At 38.6% G+C, this 20536-nt stretch overlaps 1 protein-coding gene and 1 long non-coding RNA gene across 2 annotated transcripts in view; one reads left to right on the top strand and one right to left on the bottom strand.

Moving 5' to 3' along the window:
- The window catches only part of TRPM3 (transient receptor potential cation channel subfamily M member 3), a 732143-nt gene that overhangs the window by 410857 nt on the left and 300750 nt on the right, over nt 1-20536 (top strand). The window contains 1 exon segment of the mRNA XM_069087002.1: nt 4324-4495. Coding sequence (XP_068943103.1) covers nt 4324-4495 — 172 coding nt within the window.
- Nucleotides 1-20536, bottom strand: part of LOC138160478 (uncharacterized) — a 228550-nt gene that overhangs the window by 54590 nt on the left and 153424 nt on the right. The gene's annotated exons all lie outside the window — the stretch shown is intronic.

Here is a 20536-nt window from a genome sequence, read left to right as displayed (position 1 = left end):
AGAGAGAGAGAGAGAGAGAGAGAGAGAGAGAGAGAGGATGTTGTTTTAAACATAGGTCTTTTGTGAGATCATACCCCCTTCATATTTATAGTCTTGCATTATAAGACATTTCATCAGCACATGCAGTATGTATATTTTTATCTGCACCAAATTTGAAGGGGTAAGCAAAAAATTCTGGCTGGTAGCCATGGTACCTGATTAAACAATTACTGAAAATAGGATGTCCAGAGCCATAGTCCCCTTTAAAGTGTCAGTCACTGAATATAGCTATAACTGTCCTCTGTTGACTTCTTAACCATGTGATAAAAGTTATGTATATATTTGTCTTAAAAAAGAAAGAGATGGGAACTTTATATTCATCCCCATACAAATGTACAATGGTACATACCTTCCCCTTCCACACATCCCCCTTCCCTATTACCAACAGTGACGTTATCATTGGTTTGCACAACTCAAAGGTCAGTAGGTGTGGGACTTCTGAGACTACCATGTAGAAAGCCTGCTTTTCCTTATTCTTTCTTCAACATAAAAGAGATCCCAAGTGACTCTATTGCTAACTTTCTTAAAGATTTTTTAAAAATCATTTTAAAGTTTAAAGAGACTTGGGTCAAGCTCATGCTACCTGAACCTGAAATGAAAGATAATGCCACAAAAAGCTTGTAGAAGAGGCCCACATCTCTATGGCATTGTGGTGCAGTGGGGAAAGTTCTGGCCTTATAATCAGGGTATCTGCTTTCTAATCCTGGCACTGCTACTTAATACTGATGTGCTCTTGGGAAAGTCACTTAACAACCCTAAGTCTTTTGTTTCCTCATCCCTAAAGAGTGGGAGTTGGACTAAGTAAAGTCCCTTTCTAGTTTTAATCTATAACCCTACAACCCTGATATTCCATCTTACCAAACCCTCATTTACTGATACCATGCCCCTGATACATACACCTTCCTAAAAATATAAAAAAACAGAACAGCATGTCATCAAAACTTCTGTTATTAATGATGATGATGGTGGCGGTGATACAAATGTACAACCCAAAAGCACTGGATGCCTCTTTACTGGAAATACGTCCTTCTTATATACAAAAAAGGATGTATCCATTTTGGAAAGTCCATTGGATTCTGCACCAAATGCTTTATTAGAAACAAATGTAATCTATCACTGGCTGACCAGCAAAATATCATAGACTGATAGTTTTATAAGTGGTTTTAGAGACTATTGCGTTCAACCTTATTTGGGGGGAGAGGAAACAATTTCTGAAAGTGTCAGTGACTTACCTATAATAAATAAGGATCAAGGACTAGAAATCAGATCTTCTGACTTCCAATCCTGTGTACTTGGGTAGAGCCAGAAATCATTTTAAGACGCATTGCTATTATGTGTAGTGTCATGGAAACTTGAAATAGGCTATCTAGGCTCCAGATCCTTGTAGGATCACAAATTTAGATCTAGGAGTGACCTCCCAGAACATCCAGTACTAATGAAGTATTGAGACAGAAAAGTTAAGTGACTTACCCAGTCACATAGGAACCAGATCCAGGATCGGACCTCAATTCTCTGACTCCAAAACTTGGACTTTTTCCATTGATGAGAATCCACGCACTGGGTGTGAATGAAAGTAGAAGGCCACTTAGCATTTGTACCAAATGGGGATGTGTGGGATAAAAGAGTTCAGAGTCTGAGTCTGAGATCAGAAAAGGTCTTTATTCTTTCTCATGAGAAAGGGCTCTGCCCCTGTCGCTCAATTGGCGTCTGCCAGGGAGAGAGAAACAGGTAGAAGCAAGCCCATGGTTATATAACCATCTAATTTAGAAACCCAACCCCCACCTGGCCTTCACTCTCATTGGTAGGGAGGCTGGCCCACAACCTAAATGCGGGAATCTATCTTGGAGACAAAGGACACGGAAACATGTGGGTGTCCAGTGCAAGGCCAGGAAGGCAGCTTTATCCTTATTTGGCATATCTTGTGCTGAGGTGGCCCTGGGGAGGGTCTCCATTTCTAAGTCCCAGATTCCTGTAAGGTCAGGTGACCTCTGAAGGCCTAGTGGATGCTGAAGCCACTCTAGATTTGATTTTTCAGAACGGGGAAACTTCACTGCAAATTATCCCTCCCAGGGAGCATTGGAGTTGATGATTTCCAAGATCTTTTTCAGTCCTCATATTTTATGACTCTAAGGATGTCATTCTGAAAGTATTTGGCTTTATCATCATGCTTCATCTTTTATGGCACCTTCCTTCTTCAGATTTAGGAGGGAGAGAAAGAACTGTAACAGAAACACACATTCTACCACCACCACCAGCAATTTTCCAGCAAGTCACAGAATAATACGAGTGAATGAAGACCATTCATGTTTCAAGCTTGAGGGAATAGAAAGGAAAGGGAATTGGGGGCAGTATATAAGTATAAAGGTTAGCTAGTTAAGGACTTCTACAAAGTACCTGCTACTGAATTTTTCATGATCCTAGGTGTTCTTTCATCTAAATTATGACTTCTATCTTACTGATCGCAAAAGATATTAAAATTCTTCCTTCTTTGACAAATGAGGCTATCTGAAGACCATATACTTTTTCTTTATTCCTGCCTATGATAAACATGTCATTGGTACCTATGTAGCACTCATTTATATTCTCCCCACCCTACCCCTTCAATTTCAAAGGTTTTTGAATAAATATCAGTTTGGTTTGTTTATTAGTGCTTGATAAGAAAGCTTGCATTACCACTCATCCTCCCCTGCCCCCAACCTCAGATACTTTATCAAAAGGAAAAACTCATTAGTATTCATTGAAAGAAATTATAATTTTTCTATTTGGAAAACAACAGGCTGGGCAGCATATTGTTTTGTAGATAGGTAAATTGTAATACAGGCAATAATAACTGATCATCTATTCATTGTGAAAAATCCTGAGAGAATATTTGAAAGCAAATCTATCTGAATGTCTTATTACAGATATAAAGCAGTTTGTCAGCAAGTGTTCATGGAAAAATTTTGGAGAAAGGCATCTTTCTTTTTAAGTGGCTAGAAAGACAAAGTATAAATAAACTTCTCAAGACCGGGGATTGTTTCTATGTCTGCTTCACCAGTACCTAGCAGAGTAGCCTAGCACATAGAAAGCGAATAATGAATACTTGTACATTAATTAATTAGTTGATGTTCTATGGCTTAGTTGCCTTTTTTCGCTGTGGTTGGATTCATTAAAATTTTTCATGGAGAACATAAGTTCCTTTATCATTATTTCTATCTTCTCATTATTTTATAGTTGAAAAGATTTTGAAGATAAATTAAAGGTATTTTACTTACCTTTTCCAGATGTTTTTCCCTTATAGTTCATGATACACAAATTCTAAAGTAAAATATGGGTCTTTATTACTTGTGTGATGCCTAAGGTCCAAAGAAATGAAGATTAATAAGAAGACATTGAAACTGGTTTTTGTGACTTTAGAGCAGAGTGTTGTTTCCATGCTCGATTCAGTTGTCTTTCGTTGTTCAAGAGGACCAAAATGATATCACCATATTAGAATAAAGTTCCGTTTATCAGTCTGTGTGATCGGACCAATAAAGCAGAACTGTAGGCCTATAGGGCTATAAAACCATGTTTTACAAGACGAAAGCCTCAGAGCTTTAAAAGTGTGAAAGTCTCTTTCCTTAAATTAGAGGTCAAGGTAACACAACTATAGTATTTGCTTGATTTAGCATTATTCTTTCTTAGATTGTGAAAATTCATTTATTTACTTATTCTTCTCTTTAATGAATTATCTACTATAGCTGTTAGTTCAGGGAAATGAATGAGAAAAGAAAGGGGAAGTAGCAAATACTTTAAATAGTCTTTTCTGAAGTATTTATAAGTTTAACAATAAACACCAAGACTAAACACCCAGTGGAATGGTCAGTGTTGGCTAGTTAGACATGAACTCAATTACCTTTACTAAGAATTTGTAAACTAATCATGCCTCATAATCCTTTGGTTCCATCCTTCAACATCCATTCAATGACTTCCTTTTCTCTCTCTCTCTCTTTTTTTTTTGGCTTTTTGGACGGGGGAAGGCAGGGCAATTGGGGTTGTGACTTGCCCAAGGTCACACAGCTAGTAAGTGTTAAGTGTCTAAGGCTGCATTTGAACTCAGGTCCTTCTGACTCCAGGGCCGGTGCTCTATTCACTGTGACACCTACCTTCCCTGATGACTTCCTTTTCAAAATCAAAGCCAGAAGAATGATGTGCTAGATTTTAACTGTACTAAAGTATTGATCCATCCATCTTTCTCTCTCCTTTTGTCCTTCCCCCTCTGTCCTTCTTTCCTTTTTCTCTTTCTTTTTCTTCTAAATCACACAGGTGGTCCGGCCATACCAAACCATGTCCAATCCCATGAGCAAACTCACAGTTCTTAATAGTATGCATTCCCATTTCATTCTGGCTGACAATGGAACTACAGGAAAATATGGAGCAGAGGTAAAACTGCGGAGGCAGCTGGAAAAGCATATTTCACTTCAGAAGATAAACACAAGTAAGTAGCGATCTGTTATTTTTGCTTTAGTGCCTTTATAGGAAGTATACTGAAAATGATTCCCATTAAACCTATCAAGCAACAGTCCTATAAACAATTGACTAAGTATCTGGCAGGAATTATGATTGATATTAGTACTTTCTAGAACTAGAGGAAGTTATTTTTCTAGAGGATGTTTAGAGGAATAAGAGCTGATTATGCAGTTAAAATGTAGCTTATTTATCTGGCTTGAGAATTCTACTCCATCCAAGGATTGTGCACGCAAACAAGCTTTTCTTTCAAAAACTATTTCTGTGTCCCATACCCAGCCTTCTAAAGAAGAAAAGCACCCTGGGGAAATGATTTTTATTTATTAAGCAATTTTAGTGGTGTTAACACAAAAAAAGGGCTTTTGATCTTAGCAGAGATCTGGAAGTGCAAAGATTTCCCAAAGGCTTAGAATACCCCGGGGCATTACTTATTACCTGTCTTTATAGAAACTTTGGTTTCTTCCATCTCCTAATGAGTGAGCATATATGTAAACATTAGGCTTTCTGTGAATATTTATGTATGTTGTGTTCATTAATTATGTATGTTCAGTATGATGCTACCTTAAGAAGAACTGCTTTTATGACTGGAGGGAAAGCCCGTCTCTTTCTTATTGATATTCATAAAGTAAAAGATTTTTCACTGAAAATAATGGGAAGAGACCCAACAGAGCTAGGTTTGTACCAGAGAGCATAGCAGTATGTTGTAGCATCTTCTTTCCCTGGAAAAAAAGACATAAGCCAAGTTGAATTTATAAAAGCCGAATGACAAGTGAAGGCTAACAATGGAATAAATATTCCCATGAAGAGGGTAGCAAAGGTATAGGAAGGAGAAGGAGGAAGGAGTGCCTGAGTATGTGGTCCTATTTTTTTTAACATTCAGGTAGTCTCTTCAATGATAAAATCACAGAATTTGGTGACTTGGATATAAAACTATATGGACTGTATCATTTATTCTTTTCCTATGTTATTTTTCTTTGCCTATATTTTAAACATATAAACCAATCAATCAATAAGCATTTATTAAATGCAAAATAATAATAAAATATGGTATTTAGGTAGTGCTTTAAGATTTGCAAGGTATTTTACAAATATTTTTATTTTATCCTCATGACCACCTTGAGAGGTAGGTGCTATTATTATTCTAATTTTATAGATGAAGAAATTCAGACTCAAAGAAGTTGTGACTTGAACAGGGTTACACATCTAGTCAAGTATCTGAGGCATAATTTGAACTCTGGTCTTCCTGATTGTAGATCCAGAGAACTATCCACCCCTGCCCTCAAGAGCCTATATTCTATTGGTGAGGAGACAATTTACTGATTGATTAGATTTCTAAAACCTAAAGTTCTAGACTATATTAGACTATATTCATTGAATAGGCTTCCAGATGTTCCAATAGAGATTTGGAGTCAGAGTACCCATCTGAATCCCAACTCTAGAAATATCAGTTAGGATTGTCACAGGGATCTATGACATAAAAAGATAAGAAAGCCTGCTTTAAGTCATCTGATTTTGCTCTGGCCCTTCCCATACCTGCTTAGTCCATTGTTCTTCCATTTTATTTTTTTAATTCATTTTTAATTCATTAACTTATTATTTCTGTTCTTTCATTCTCTTACTCATGGTTCTACTTTATAAAGACTAATACCTTTAAATCATCTCTATTATACCATTAGACTTCATGTAGAATAATAATAATGAATAATACAATATATAACATTATATCATATAATAAGTAATAATATATCATACCAAATATGTACCAGAAACTGCATTAAGTGCTTTAAAAATATTATTTCATTTGATACTCACAAAAACCCTGTGAGGTAGGTGCTGTTATTACTCACATTTTATAATTGAGGAAACTGAAGCAAACAGTGGTTAAGTGACTTGCCTAAGGTCATACAGTTAACAAGTGTCTGAGTTCAAATTTGAACTCAGGTCTTCTTCAATGTACTTCAGACTTCAGTGTACGCTAAGTCACAAAATTGATCAGAGCACCCTGGGATGCCCAACCTTAGTATAAGTGTAAAAGTTTAGTATTGGGAAAATCTCTAGCATTCACATATAACTTTATAATTTTTTTTTTGCTTAGGGCAATTGGGTTTAAGTGACTTGCCCAAGACCACATGGCTAATTTTTGTGTTAAGTGTCTGAGGCCAGATTTGAACTCAGGTTCTCCTGACTTCAGGGCCAGTGCTCTATTCACTGTGCCACCTAGCCACCCCAACCTTATAATTTTTTAAGAACAAGGACCATGTACTTTGATAAGAGAAGGGGCAGCTAAGTGGTGCAGTGAGTAGAGCACTGGCCCTGGAGTCAGGACATTCTGAGTTCAAAATTGGTCTCAGACATTTGACATTTAACTAGCTGTGTGACCTTGGGCAAGTCACTTAACCCCAATTGCCTTGCCTTTCCCTCTCAAAAAAAAGGGAAGAAGTTCAGAAAATTAGAGAAAAATTAGAGAAAAAATTAGAGAATTAAATTATACAAAGCTAGATGCCAGAAGAATTTTAATGTTTAGCTTGACCCTTAGAAGGAACCAAAATTCACCCCTTAGTGCTATAGTAAATGCTTGTTTCTCCAAGAAATGCAAATATCTCATTCATTTATCATAGCGTAAATAAATGTTATACTGTCCTGTAAAATCTACACTGATACCTCATTGAATCTGCTAGTTCATGCCAGGAGAAAGTGTGAAAACTCTGACAGGTCTTATTAAAGTGGCAAAACTTGAAGTACAAGGTCAATGATGACTTTTATCTCTGCTGTGTAAGGACCCACTTCACTAAGTTATGTCAATAAGTTTAGTATTGACTATTATGTTATGTCATTAGGTACTGTGCTCAGCTCTGAAGATACAGAGGAATACAAAGAGGTTGATTACCGAAATGTTGGCCCCAGGTGATTTTGGTTTCTTGGTTTTCTTGTTTTTTTCTTGCCTCACCAATACACTGTGAGGTAATGATATAGTAGAAAGAGTTCTCTGGATTTTGAGTCAGAGACCTTGAGTCTTGTCTATGCCACTTACTATTTATGTGACCTTGGGCAAGTCCCCAAATTTCTTTGAACCCCAATCTCTTCATCTATACAAGAAATAGGTTGGACTAAATCATTTCTTGCCTTTCTTTTAGCACAAAATTTATCATTTTAGGACAGCAATCTACCAAACTATAAAAGGTGTTGTAATCCATGTTAACAAAAGGAGTACCCACACACACATAAAAATCACCGATCCCTAGATTTTTGAGCAACATTATGTTAAATGATATAATATAATTTTGAAGCATATCATCAATTCATTCTGTAACAGAAAATATTCATCCTTTAGATTTTGCTTCAAGAGCACGCACCTTAGGGCTTCAGTTCAGCTGCCTTGATCTGCAGAATTTAGGAAGGTTTGATTTTGCTGAGATCGAGGTGTTTCCTTAATCAGATCCTGGGATATTTGCATTTGGGGAGGATCTTTGGTGTTTCTTAAATCTCAGACATTCTACCCTGTAATTGACACTGATGAAAGAAAAGCTATGACTGGTAACTGTCAACTTAGAATGTTTTCGCTAATTCCTGTCTCTGTCCCATTCTAATACTGCACTCACAATTCCATGAGAGCACAGAGAATCCCTTGGGGAGACAACTCTCAGCTTTGAGAATGAGGGGCAACCTACTGTGCATTCATGCCTTGCTTTACCTAGGAGCAAAGAAAGGGCTCCTGGGAAACATAAAAGCCTTAGAGACAGAAATAGGAAAGAAAATGGGATGCATTTCCTCAGTCATTAAGTAAAATAGGGATGAAAGAAGTATTATAAGCCTAGATTTAAACCCCAGTAAATAGGTGGAAATTGCAGTCATATTTTTCTCTTAATGACAAGATTGTTGTATTCAGATCACAATTTCGAGGAATGGAATTATAGGATCATTTATTTAGAACTGGAACAGATTTCAGAGGCCATCTAGTTCAACACCATCATACTGCAGATAGAAACGTGAAGTCTCAGGAGGTTAAGGGTCTCACCCAAGGTACCAGAATAAGCATCAGTGGAGGAATGTGGACTTAGGTGCTCTAATTCCAACAGTATTTCCCGGTACCAGGCAATTTCTTTGGGGACAAAAATTAAGGACACTCCATAATTTATTTGCACTTTACTTACTGATTCATTTTCCCCAAATAAAGTTTAACAAATATAATTTGAATGAAATTATATCCCAGAATCTACTTGGTGTTGCTGATTTAATAAGTTATTACAGTGAAACACAAATTTTCCCCACATCAGTGAATCTCAGTCTTCGTACATGAGATTAAATCAGGACCCACAGGACATATAAGGGCCTATAGTAGTTTTTTCATTAAAGGGCCATTAATTTGGATTACTCAGTGGTGACCAGTATTATGGTAATAGCCTATAAAATATGATTATGTTTTCATATACATAAACCAAATTAACTGAAGGAATACCTTATTTAGGAATTAAGGGGAAACTGCCCAGAAGACACATAAACCCTTTCCTGTCATTAAGTTTACCACCTCTATCCTCTCCCACACCTTCTGTCACTGCTCCAGATTCAATATTTAAGCATAGTCATTTATTATGCTGGTGATTTGAAAAGGAACAGAATTCTGTCAAACTTGAAGAATTGCTTATGTAGAACACTCTTACATCTACAACTTTCAAACCCAGAATCTGACAGTCAAGGTCTTGTACAGTTCTCTCTGTATATCAGGATGTTAATAGTGTCTCTATATGAAAGAAGAGATTTGACTGTCCCATAAAATGAAGTAACAGCAATGAAATTTTATTGCTAGCAGAGACCTCAAAGATCATTTGGTCTAACCCTCTTATTTTACAGATAAGGAAACTCCAAGGTCTGACAAGGCTTTGGTTATTTATTTGTTTGTTTGTTTGTTTGTTTATGCTTTTTGGAGGGGGGAAGGTAGGGTAATTGGGGTTAAGTGATTTGCCCGAGGTCACACGGCTAGTAAGTGTTAAGTGTTTGAGGCCAGATTTGAACTCAGGTCCTCCTGATTCCAGGACCAGTGCTCTATTCACTGAGCCACCTAGCCACCCCAAGGCTTTGATTATTAATGAAAAGCACATGTGTTAATAAACTAGCTAGTAAATATATCAGTTTTAAGATGCCAAAAGTATAGTATTTTTGTCATTTTGAGTATCATCCCTTTTTTTGTTCCAGTGATGAAGAAAACACAACTGAATCATGGGATATACCAAAAGACAGGCTGGATCACATGGAATTTAAATTACCTGAGAACAGGGACTATTTAAATAGGGACTATTGTTTCTTCTTCTTCCTTTTCCTCCTCCATTTTTTCCATCTCCTCCTCTTCCTCTTCCTCCTTTCCCTACTTTTCCTTTTCCTCTTCCTTCTTCATTCTTGTATAACCAAAACCTAGAACAAAATCAGGTAAATGGTAGGCACTTGAATTGAATTGGATAGAAATAATTAAACTTTTTAAAGTGTGGTTATATATTGCTATCTGGGCCTGCAAAATACGTTGCTTGCATTTTTAAGGCAATTCACACAGATGCACTTCAGTCCTACAGGGATTTGTGATTTTGCTGATATGCACACTGCCTCTGCTGACACAGATTGCAACTCCTCTGCACCTTAGACTTTGAGGAGCATCTCTAAATTTAATTGGTCTATTTCTCAGACAACAGATGTGATTAGACACAAGCTCTACACTCAAAGCATCTCCAGCAAAGAACCAACTCTTCCTAGCTTAGTCTTCAATAACTTGAACTCACTCCCATACCAATACTGTAGAGAGCTGACTTTTGAATTAAGAATAACTGACCTTAGAAATATGTTGTCTGTGTGACTGATCCTTGAAGTTAGAAATTCTAAGAGGGTAGAGTAGGGAGAAAGTGCATTGCAGACACGGGGAACAGCCTTAACAAAGGTATGGATTTGTGAAATGGACTGTTGTGGATGTGAATCAGCAAGTAGGCACGTGAAAGAAAATAGTGTTCAATAAGCCAAGAAAGGGAGGCTGGAACAAAATCATGAAGGGTGTTAATTGTAATCAAAGGAGTTTGCATGTTTTCCTGGCACCCATCTCAAACATCACTTCTTTCATGAAGCTTTTCTTGATTAGCTCAAATGGATGTGATCTTTCCCCATATTTGGTTTCCTCTGTCAGCCTGAAATTTCCCTATTGACTAAGCCCATTAAACTGTTTATCTTATTTTATGATAAACTTTTTTTTTAACTAAGAAAAACATGGCCATATGTGGGAATAGCATACTGGGTTTCTCTTCACTCCTAAATATACTCATTGAGTTATATGCTGTTAGAACAGGAAGGTAGGTTTTCAATCATCTCATCTAACATTTTATTTTTAGATGAGGTTCAGAGAAATGAGATAACTTGCCCAAATTAATACAACTCCTTAGTAGCAGAGCGACAACTAGAATCACATTTCGCCTCTTGTCTACTCCTTCCACTGTATCATGGCAAGTGTGGTTTAAATCAGTCAAGGTTTTGCAGAATTCAAGCTGTACATAACTGTATTCTGAAATGGAACAGGACTTTAGGAATAATATTTTATCTTTTCCCAATTATATGTAAAAGCAATAATTAACTTTAAAAAAAATTAGTTTCAAATTCTTTCTCTCCCTCCCATTCTCTCCTCTCCCCTCCCTGAAATTGTAAGCAATTTCATATGGGTTATACATATGTAATCATGTAAAATGCATTTCTGTTTTATATTAATAGTATATTATTTTCCCAATCAAATAAAAAAATTTTTGAACAATAATTTTTTTTCTTTTTTTTTTTGGAGAGGGGAAGGTAGGGCAGTTGGGGTTAAGTGACTTGCCCAAGGTCACATGACTAGTTTTTTTTGTGTTAAGTGTCTGAGGCTGAATTTGATCTCAGGTCCTCCTGACTCCAGGGCCGGTGCTCTATTCACTGCACCACCTAGCCACCCCTTGAACATCAATTTTTAAAAATGTTGAGGGCCAGGACTTTTCAGTGTAGGTAGCCACCTAGAAGAAAGGCACAAATCAGAAAATATTATACTGCACTTGGAGTCAGTAACACCTGAGTTTGAATGCTGCTGTTAACATTTATTAGCCATGTGACATCAGGCAGGCTACTTAAATCTCTCATCCTCAATTTCTGCATCCACAAAATGGGGTGACAATAGTACCTACCTTGCAAAATTATTATGAAAAAAAATGAAATAGTATATCTAAAGCATTTTGCAAGCCTTACAATACTATATAAATGTTAGCTATTGATATTCTTTTTTAATGCTTTTTTTTAAAGCAATTGGGGTTAAGTAACTTGCTCAAAGTTACACGGCCAGTTATTTCTGGGTGTGGTGCTGAGTATCTGAGCCCGGATTTGATTCAGGTCATCCCAATACTGGAGCCGGTGCTCTTACTCGCTGAGCCACCTGGCCGCCCCTGATATTCTTAATATTATTAAAAAATGCACATCCTTTGGTGCCCGAAAAATCTTTTATCCACAGACTATAGCTGCTTACTTTATAATAAGTAAAATTGCATTGTTTCAATGAAGGTCATGGATCTTCCTGTAGACTGTATACAGAGGGCACTCCGTTTTTTCATTTTGCCTCAGTCATGCAAGTGCCTTATCTTGGCTCTGATTTTGGAGCCAGCTCCATTTTGGAGTTACACAGTTCTCGCTTTAGGATCTTTATGTTTCAGGGTAAAACTGCTGAGAGAAAGTCAGAGATATGAACTTGCAAGATCATTTACCCACATTAGGAGATTTAGAGGAGAAAGGGAGGGAGGAAGGGAAAGAAAGAGGAAGAGACAGAGAGAAAGAGAAGGGAGGGAAGGAGAGAGAGCATAAGAGGGAGGGAAAGAGAAATGCTCTGTGTTTTTCAGTAGCTCTTTGCTCAGCTTTCAATAACATATTTACCTGTCCTGCAATCTCTTAAAGTTCTTTTGTTATTAACAATTCTATTTACTGCATCATTTTCCTTATGTCACTGAAGGTTTCCCCCCAGTTATTTTGTTAGAACTGTGTTCATTGCCTCATTTTGGCATTGTGTGATGTGTGTCTATCCAGGGGTAAAAAAGTAGAAAAGCAAGGAAAAAGTTGGAAAATTCAATGTGTACTACTCTCTAGAGTTGCAAAGCTAGCCCCTGGGCCAGCTTCTCTATGTTAAGAGATAAGGAGTCTTCATAAAGCTTATATTAAGTTTGATAAAGTCTTTGGAAGACACACTGAACTGTGAGTGGTCTTGTGTCCATTGACCTTAGGCCATCTAATCTAATGGTTCTCAATGTGAGATCCAGGGATCCTTGAGAGTCACTGAGTACCTTTCAAGTGGTCCACAAGTTCGAAATGATTCCCATAATAATACTAGGCTATTTTTTTTTATTAAGCAATCAGGGTTAAGTAACTTGCTCAAGGTTACAAGGCCAGTTATTTCTGGGTGTGGTGCTGAGTGTCTGAGCCTGGGATTCGATCTCCAGGTCTTCTCAACACTGGAGCCAGTGCTCTTACTCGCTGTGCAATCTGGCCGCCCCTATACTAGGCTATTTTAATCTCTTATGTTCTAGATATCAATAGATGTAATCCATATAAAGAAAATCTTTGGGGGGATCACCAGTAATTTTTAAGGGCGTAAAGGGGTCCTGAGATATAAAAAATTTTGAAAACCACTGATCTCGTCCAATTACTTTCTAAAATCACGAATTCCCCCATGTAAAATCTATCACAAGTTATGTGGTATGATGGGAAAAATACTTGATTTACAGTAAGAAGACTGTGGTTCATTCTTGGCTCTGCTTTTCATCACTGGACATTTATGTGACATTTGACCAGTCACTTTAACCTCTCAGAGCCTTAGCAACTATAAAATGACTTGGTAACCTCTAAGGTCCTTTCCACTGCTGCATCTCTGATTAAAGGTGGGCATCCAGTTTCTGTATGAAAGCCTCCAGTGATGGGCAATTCTCTCCCACCATTCCATTTGGGAGAAAATTCTAATCATTAAGGAAGTTTTCCCTTTTATTGAGCCAAAATATACTTGGCTGCCATTTTTACCCAACTGACCTTAATTCTACTTTCTGGGATCAAGCAGACAAAGTCTTAACTCTTCTTCCACATGATGGTTCTTCATGTATTTGAAGACAGCAGTTCTCTTCCCCCTAAATCTCTCCAGGCTGTTTCCCTACTTTGTCAAATTGAATTTCAAATTAGGTGAAGGAAATTTTTTTTTTGGCTTAGATGCCATTCTTGGTCAAAGATTCTACTGTTATCTAGGCTAATGTATACTCCTTAAACCCATCTGTGAAGACCTCAGTATTTTTTTTTAAAGCAATTGGGGTTAAGCAACTTTCCCAAGGTTACACGGCCAGTTATTTTGGGTGGGTATTAAGTATCTGAGGCCAGAACCGATCCCGGGCTCCAGGGCTGGCATTCTTACTCACTGCACCACCTAGCTGCCCCCAAACCTCAGTATTTTAAATAATAGATAATATGAAGTTGGTCATTTTTCTCCTTGGGGGAGATAATCTACAATGGATTTAAATTTTACCAATTATTGTCAGGCTAATCTTTAGTTTTAACCACTGCTTTTCTTACTAAGCAGCTTATCAGGATAGAAACATAAAATGTATTTAGTTTCTGCAAAAACTCAAATAGGGTTTGAAGAGCAGTCTGAGGACATAATTTACAAACCATCTTAGTAGAAATTAAATTAGAGAGTTGGGGTTCTGGTTATGGCTGCTGTGTGACAGTGGCCGAGTCATTTAAACTCTCTAGGCCTCATTTTTCTCAAATCTAAAAATGAAAAGTTTGAATGGAGATTTTTTAAGGTACCTTCTAGCGTAGAAACTCATAAATTATCCAATAGTTCTAATGGTAGACACAACATTTTTAACATTGTCTAGCTTTCCATTTGCTATTTTTCATTAATGAAGTTGTTATTGTTCATGCATTTTTCAGGCACACGTAAGTCTTCATGATCCCATTTGGGTTTTCTTGACAAAGATACTGGAGTGGTTTGCCATTTCTTTCTCTAGCTCATTTTACAGATGAGAAAGAGGCAAACAGGGTGACGTGACTTGCCCAGGGTCACACAGCTAATAAGTATCTGAGGCTGGATTTGGACTCAGGAAGATGAATCTCTGACTTCATTCTGGGTTCTCTATCCACTGGGCAATCTAGCTCCTCCTCGGTAATGAAGAGAATCAACTAAATCTTAAGTACTGGTAGAGATCTGACTCATTTTATGTCATAGTTTCAAGAGAAAAAAACATTCCCTTCTAAGGCTTTTCTCTTTTGCTTCAAGTGTTTTAGAATGTGTGCATGTGTGTGTGTGTACATACACACGTGTCATGTGTGTATATATTTATATATACACACACATATATATTTCTATATATGCATACATATATATGTCATAGTGGATAGAACTCTGGGCCTAGAGTAAGGAAGATCTGAGTTCAAATGTGACTTCAGCTACTTCTTAGCTGTGTAACTCTGGGTAAGTCACTTCATCTCTATTTACCTTAGTTTCTGCTGTTGTAAAATAAAGTGCCTACCCAGGGGTATTGTGAGGCTCAAATGAGATAATATTTGTAAACTGCTTAGCATAGTGCTTGTACATAATTGGTTGGTTGGTTGCTGTCCTTCTGTCTTGAAGAGGACGACAATGATGTCACTGTGTTAGAGTCAAGTTGCAATGGGTCCAACTCAGTATGAGCTTGGAATGCTCCGCCACAGGTTGGGCACAAATAGTCCATGTGAACATTTGGGGTGGGTTCTCTAAATCTGGGCATCTTGCATTTCTTCCAAGATATTTCGATTCTGCTTTGCTCATAGAGTATGGCACCTTCTATGATGCGGGCACACCATGCTAGATGAGCCAGTGCCGGTGTCTCCCATGTCACACAGTCAGTTCAAAAGGTCTTAAGAGAGACTTCTTCTGACCACCATGAGAGCACTAGCCCTGTATGACTTCTCCATAAAACGGTCTTTTTGGCAAGTGTATGTTTGGTATTCAAACAACATGGCCAGCTCATTGGAGTTGCACCCTCTCTGCATTAGAATTTGAAGACGTGGCAGTTTGATCAAGAAAGGAGCTCAGTGTCTGGTATCTTATCCTGCCAGATGGTCTTCAGAATCTTCCAAAGATAATTCAAATGCAAGTAATTCAGTTCCCTGGCATGGTGTTGGTAGACTGTCCAGATTCCACAGGCATACTCCACTGAAGTCAGCACAACAACTTTCCAATATGGTAGTCAATCTAATACCTCTTCTTTCCCATGCTTTCCTTTGGAATCTCCCCAGAATTGAACTAGCTCTGACAATGCATGTGTCAAGCTCATTATCAATATGTCCATCCCCAGAAAGTACACTACCAAGGTAAGTGAACTTACCACAGATTTGGATAAGCGGACTTATGCACAGTATTCAAAACTTAGGCATTTGCTGTAACTAATGGTTTCACATACAGACAGTGTGGTGATGACTGATGGAGCACCTTTGTTTTCTTGGTATTCATTTTTAGTTCAAAATTAGCACAAGAAGCAGAGAATTGATCCATAATTTGTTGCATCTCATCTTCAGAGGCTGCACTGAGTGCACAGTAATCTGCAAACAAAAAGTCATGCACTAACACTCCCTCCACTTTAGTTTTGGCTTGGCATCTTTTCAAACTGAAGAATTTACCGTCAGTGCAGTAGCTGACCTTGATGCCATGTTCATTCTCATTGAAGGCAGTTGACAGCAGGGCTAAAAACATCCTGCTGAAAAGCATGGGGGTAAGCATGCAGCCTTGTTTCACTCCATTGGTGACTGGGAAATCTCAAGAGCATGATCCATCATCCAGAACTTGGGCAAGCACGCCGTCATGAAATTGACATACAATGCTAATGAACTTCTCTGGGCAACCACATTTTGACATAATTTTCTATAAGCCCTTGTGACTGACAGTATCAAAGGCCTTGGTCAAATCTATAAACATTTTTGTACAGACCTCTGTTCCGCTTCTGGCATTTCTCCTCGAGTTGTAGGTCAGCAAACACCATACTGCCGAGATTTCTTGGTCCTTTCTGAAGCCACAGTGGCTCCCAGATGAAGGATCAACCTATTGAGGTGGACTCTGGCAACAATCTTGGTAGCAGTGAATAAGAGAAACCCCACCTCCACCCCCCTGATTATCACAGGACAATCTATTTCCTTTACTTTTATAGAGATGGACAGTGGAGGCATCTTTGAACTCCTAGGGGATAACCACCTCTTGCCATATAACCTGGAAAATTTCAGTCACCTTTTGTATGAGGAATGGACCCCTTACCTTTCAAATCTCAGCTGGAATCAGTACCAGATGCTTTGCCACATGAAATGAGCCTAATGGCATTCAGAACCTCTTCTTCAGTTGGAGCTTCAGCTAGGGAGGGACTGACTTCAAACTGAGGTAAATGGTTAATGGCTTCTGCATTTTTTGATAATGGTCTTTTGAGAACACTATGGAAGTGTTCAGTCCATCTCTCTAAGCTCATATTCCTATGTCTATTCAATGTGGCCCCATCTGAACTGAGTAGTTAAGTTGGACCAGAGATGTTTGGCCCACAAATAGCCTTCAGGGCATCGTAAAATACTTTGGAATGTTACTATCAGCATAAAACTGAATTTTATCTGCCCTCTTACTAGCAGAGAATCTTACATCTCTCTAAGCTTCATTTATACTTTACTTTTGATGGAATTAAATCCTTCCTTCTTAATGATGGATGAACTATCCTGCTAGTAAACGCTGTGGAATTCTCATTTTGCATTTAATAGCTTCTGAATTTCCCCATCATTTTCATCAAGCCAATCCTAATGTTTGTGAATGTTCTGACCCAGATGAGCAAATGCAGTGCACCAAATCTCTGAAAGCCGCCCACTCCTTGTCTACTCCACCGTTGCCAGCTGTGTGTGGGCTCAACTTTCCCTCCAAGTTGCTATTGAAAGAAGTGCTCTAGCCTGTTGACATTAATTCTTCTGGTAACCATTTTGCTTTGGGGCCGATGAATGAGAATATTTAGCTTGGAGAGGATAACTCTAGTTATCAGTCTAGCCCTCTGTGTCACACGTTGCCTCTGTCACTCTTGCATCCCGTCTCTTCTCCTTACAATCACATAGTCTGTTAAATCCCGATGTTTGCTGCAAGGCTGCATCCACAGAATTTTACTGTGCTCAGGTAAATGGAAGGTGGTGTTGGTCATCAGAAGGTCATGAGATGCATATCTTCAGCAGTAAGTGACCATTGCTGTTCTGTTACTCCTTTCCTTCCACGTCAGATAACCTGAGCCTACTCTGGCATTGAAGTCACCCAGAATTATAAGCTTGTCCTCTTTTAGAACATTGATGACAAGAATCTCCAGGTCCTCATAAAATTTTTCTTTAACCTCATCAGGGTTCGTCGTGGTGGGAGCATAGGCACTAATGATGGTGGCATGGCATTTTCCTGTAAGTGGCAATCGCTTTATCATGAGCCTGTTATTCCTTCCTTTTGATAGGCCTGTAAGCTTGCTGACTAGATTAGTTTTGTTTGCAAAACCTATACCAATTTCATGGTGCTCCCTTTCACTATGGCCACTCCAGAAAAAAAACATGTGCATACATTCCATGTACCAATGGTGAATGGAATCATCTTTGCAGAAGTTTTTGTACATTTTTTTGTGTTTCAACTGTAGGGTGGGTCCCTGCCTGCCACTGTAATCAGGCCAGGGTTGAGTGAGCAGACAATTTTTAAGGCACCTTTTCTAGCCCTTTCCTTACACCAGGAAGTGAGCAGTGTGATCTTTAAAAGGCTGCTCAGATATCCAGGGGGCTGCCAAATTCCACTGCTGCTTCCCGTGAGGAATGACCCTATGACCTGGGTCACCTATGTGCAGGGTTGTGACTACAGCTTCCAATGTATCTGTACCTGTTGCTTCAATGTTTGCTTGTTGCCACAGGTCTTTGAGATAGGTATGATGGTAAAATGTATGGGTGATGTCTTTTGACTCATGTGCAAATTGGATTTAAGTGAGGCATAAAGTCATTGACCTCACTCTCTCTTCCGGAGCCATCACAGTCCAGTCAAGATGACTGGTAATGGCTCAAGATACAATGGATGGGGGTAGCTAGGTGGTGCAGTGAATAGAGCACCAGCCCTGGAGTCAGGAGAACCTGAGCTCAAATCCGGCCTCAGATACTTAACACTGACTATCTGTGTGACCTTGGGCAAGTCACTTAACCCCAATTGCCCAACCTTCCCCCCTCCAAAAATAAAAAAAGATACAATGGATGACCTTGGTAGCTTCAATGTCTAACCGAGCTCTGGCTGCTCCATAGTGCCTGCTTCAGCCACCTTCATGGTTATTGGAACAAATTGTTCTCCTTCACCCATTCCACCAGAGGAAGTCTGCACGTGTTGGGGGCAAATGCCCCCCTAACTCATCAAGACCACTTGGTTACCTTCCACCTGGTTTAACCCATGTGCCAAAATGGTTTACCAGGGCAGGACCACAGAGCGTGCTATGGCTTCTTGAAGCCACAGCTGAGAGTGAGAAAGATCAACTGGATATTAACAGTACATACAGCCCTGAAAATGGTTCCACATCCCTTGCTCCTGAGGTCCTAGTCTTCCCTGAACACAAGCTACACCTCTTGGCACACAGTAGATCTACATAAACACTAGCTAGTATTGTTGTTATTGTTGTTGTTGTCATGCCATCCTTATTACTGCTATCAAATAAGTTGGGTCAGACTTGTTGACCTCATGGGTCCCTTTCACTTTGAACTTTCTGTAATTCTCTGATAGCTTGATTTATATCAACATAATCCTATCAATATTTAGTACTTATCCAGTGGGAATGGCTGTAAAGCTTCCTTTCTCCATAACTAATGATTTTGTTGCATTTTTTTTAACTTTTTGGAGGGGGGGAATTGGAATTAAATGACTTGTCCAAGGTCACACAGTAAGTGTTAAGTGTCTGAGATTGGATTTGAACTCAGGTCCTCCTGACTCCAGGGCTGGAGCTCTATTCACTGCTCCACCTAGCTACCCCCTTCATTTGGTATTTATTTTAAAAATAAATTATGCTTTTCTCTCATTAGACACCAAAGGAATATCTGACCTTTGTAATAAGGCTTATCTTCAAAGTCTCTTACTTTATGGAAAATAGTAGGTAAAAGGTTCTTTTTTCTAAATAAATGAGTATCAGGGAAAAAAAGTCATGAAATATGATCGAATTTCATATTTGAAGGTAATATTCATTCCTCAGATAGGATGCCTACAACTTGTTCCTATAAAGTTTCATTCTAACCAAGCACAAGAACTAATAAATTAATGAATTCAAATTCTACTCTAAGTATGGTTAGTTCAAGGTGGGTGGTGGCTCAGTGAATAGAGTGCTGGACCTGGAGTCAGGAAAACTCATCTTCCTGAGTTCAAATCTGCCCTCAGATACTGACTAGCTGTGTGACCCTAGGCAAGTCACTTCACCTGGTTTGCCTCAGTTTTCTTATCTGTAAAATGAGCTGGAGAAAGAAATGGCACACCATTCCAGTATCTTGGTGAAGAAGACCCCAAATGGGGTCATGAAGAGTCAGACATGACTGAAACAACTGTACGATAAGAAGTATGGTTAGAGAGACAGCCATGGCATAGTGTATATCGATAACTATCCTGGAAGTAAGAAAATCGTTTTTCTTCAAAGAGCCATGTAGAATAACTTAACAGTCAGAACTAACCCATTAAGGAAATCCAATCAGAATTCCAGTTCAGTAATGTGATCTATTAGCATGTCTGGTTTCGATCATTTCTGCTTTAGTCACCCTAGAAATGAGCCTAATGCTACGTTCCTCGTCACCACAGACCACTCTTTGAGAATTATAAGCCCAGATGTATTAGATCATTTGAATGAACAAGAACCCCTACTCCATGATGAAGCCTTACTGATCTAACTACTTTTCCTCATATACACAACTAGTCTTCTGCCTTTGTGCCTTTCCACAGACTGTCTGTCCCCCGCAC

Source organism: Petaurus breviceps, unplaced genomic scaffold (assembly GCF_028583685.1).
Source record: "Petaurus breviceps papuanus isolate PSGF00001 unplaced genomic scaffold, PetGlider_PUasm1.0 118, whole genome shotgun sequence".
Taxonomy (NCBI): domain Eukaryota; kingdom Metazoa; phylum Chordata; class Mammalia; order Diprotodontia; family Petauridae; genus Petaurus; species Petaurus breviceps.
This window is presented reverse-complemented; position numbering and strand designations above follow the sequence as displayed.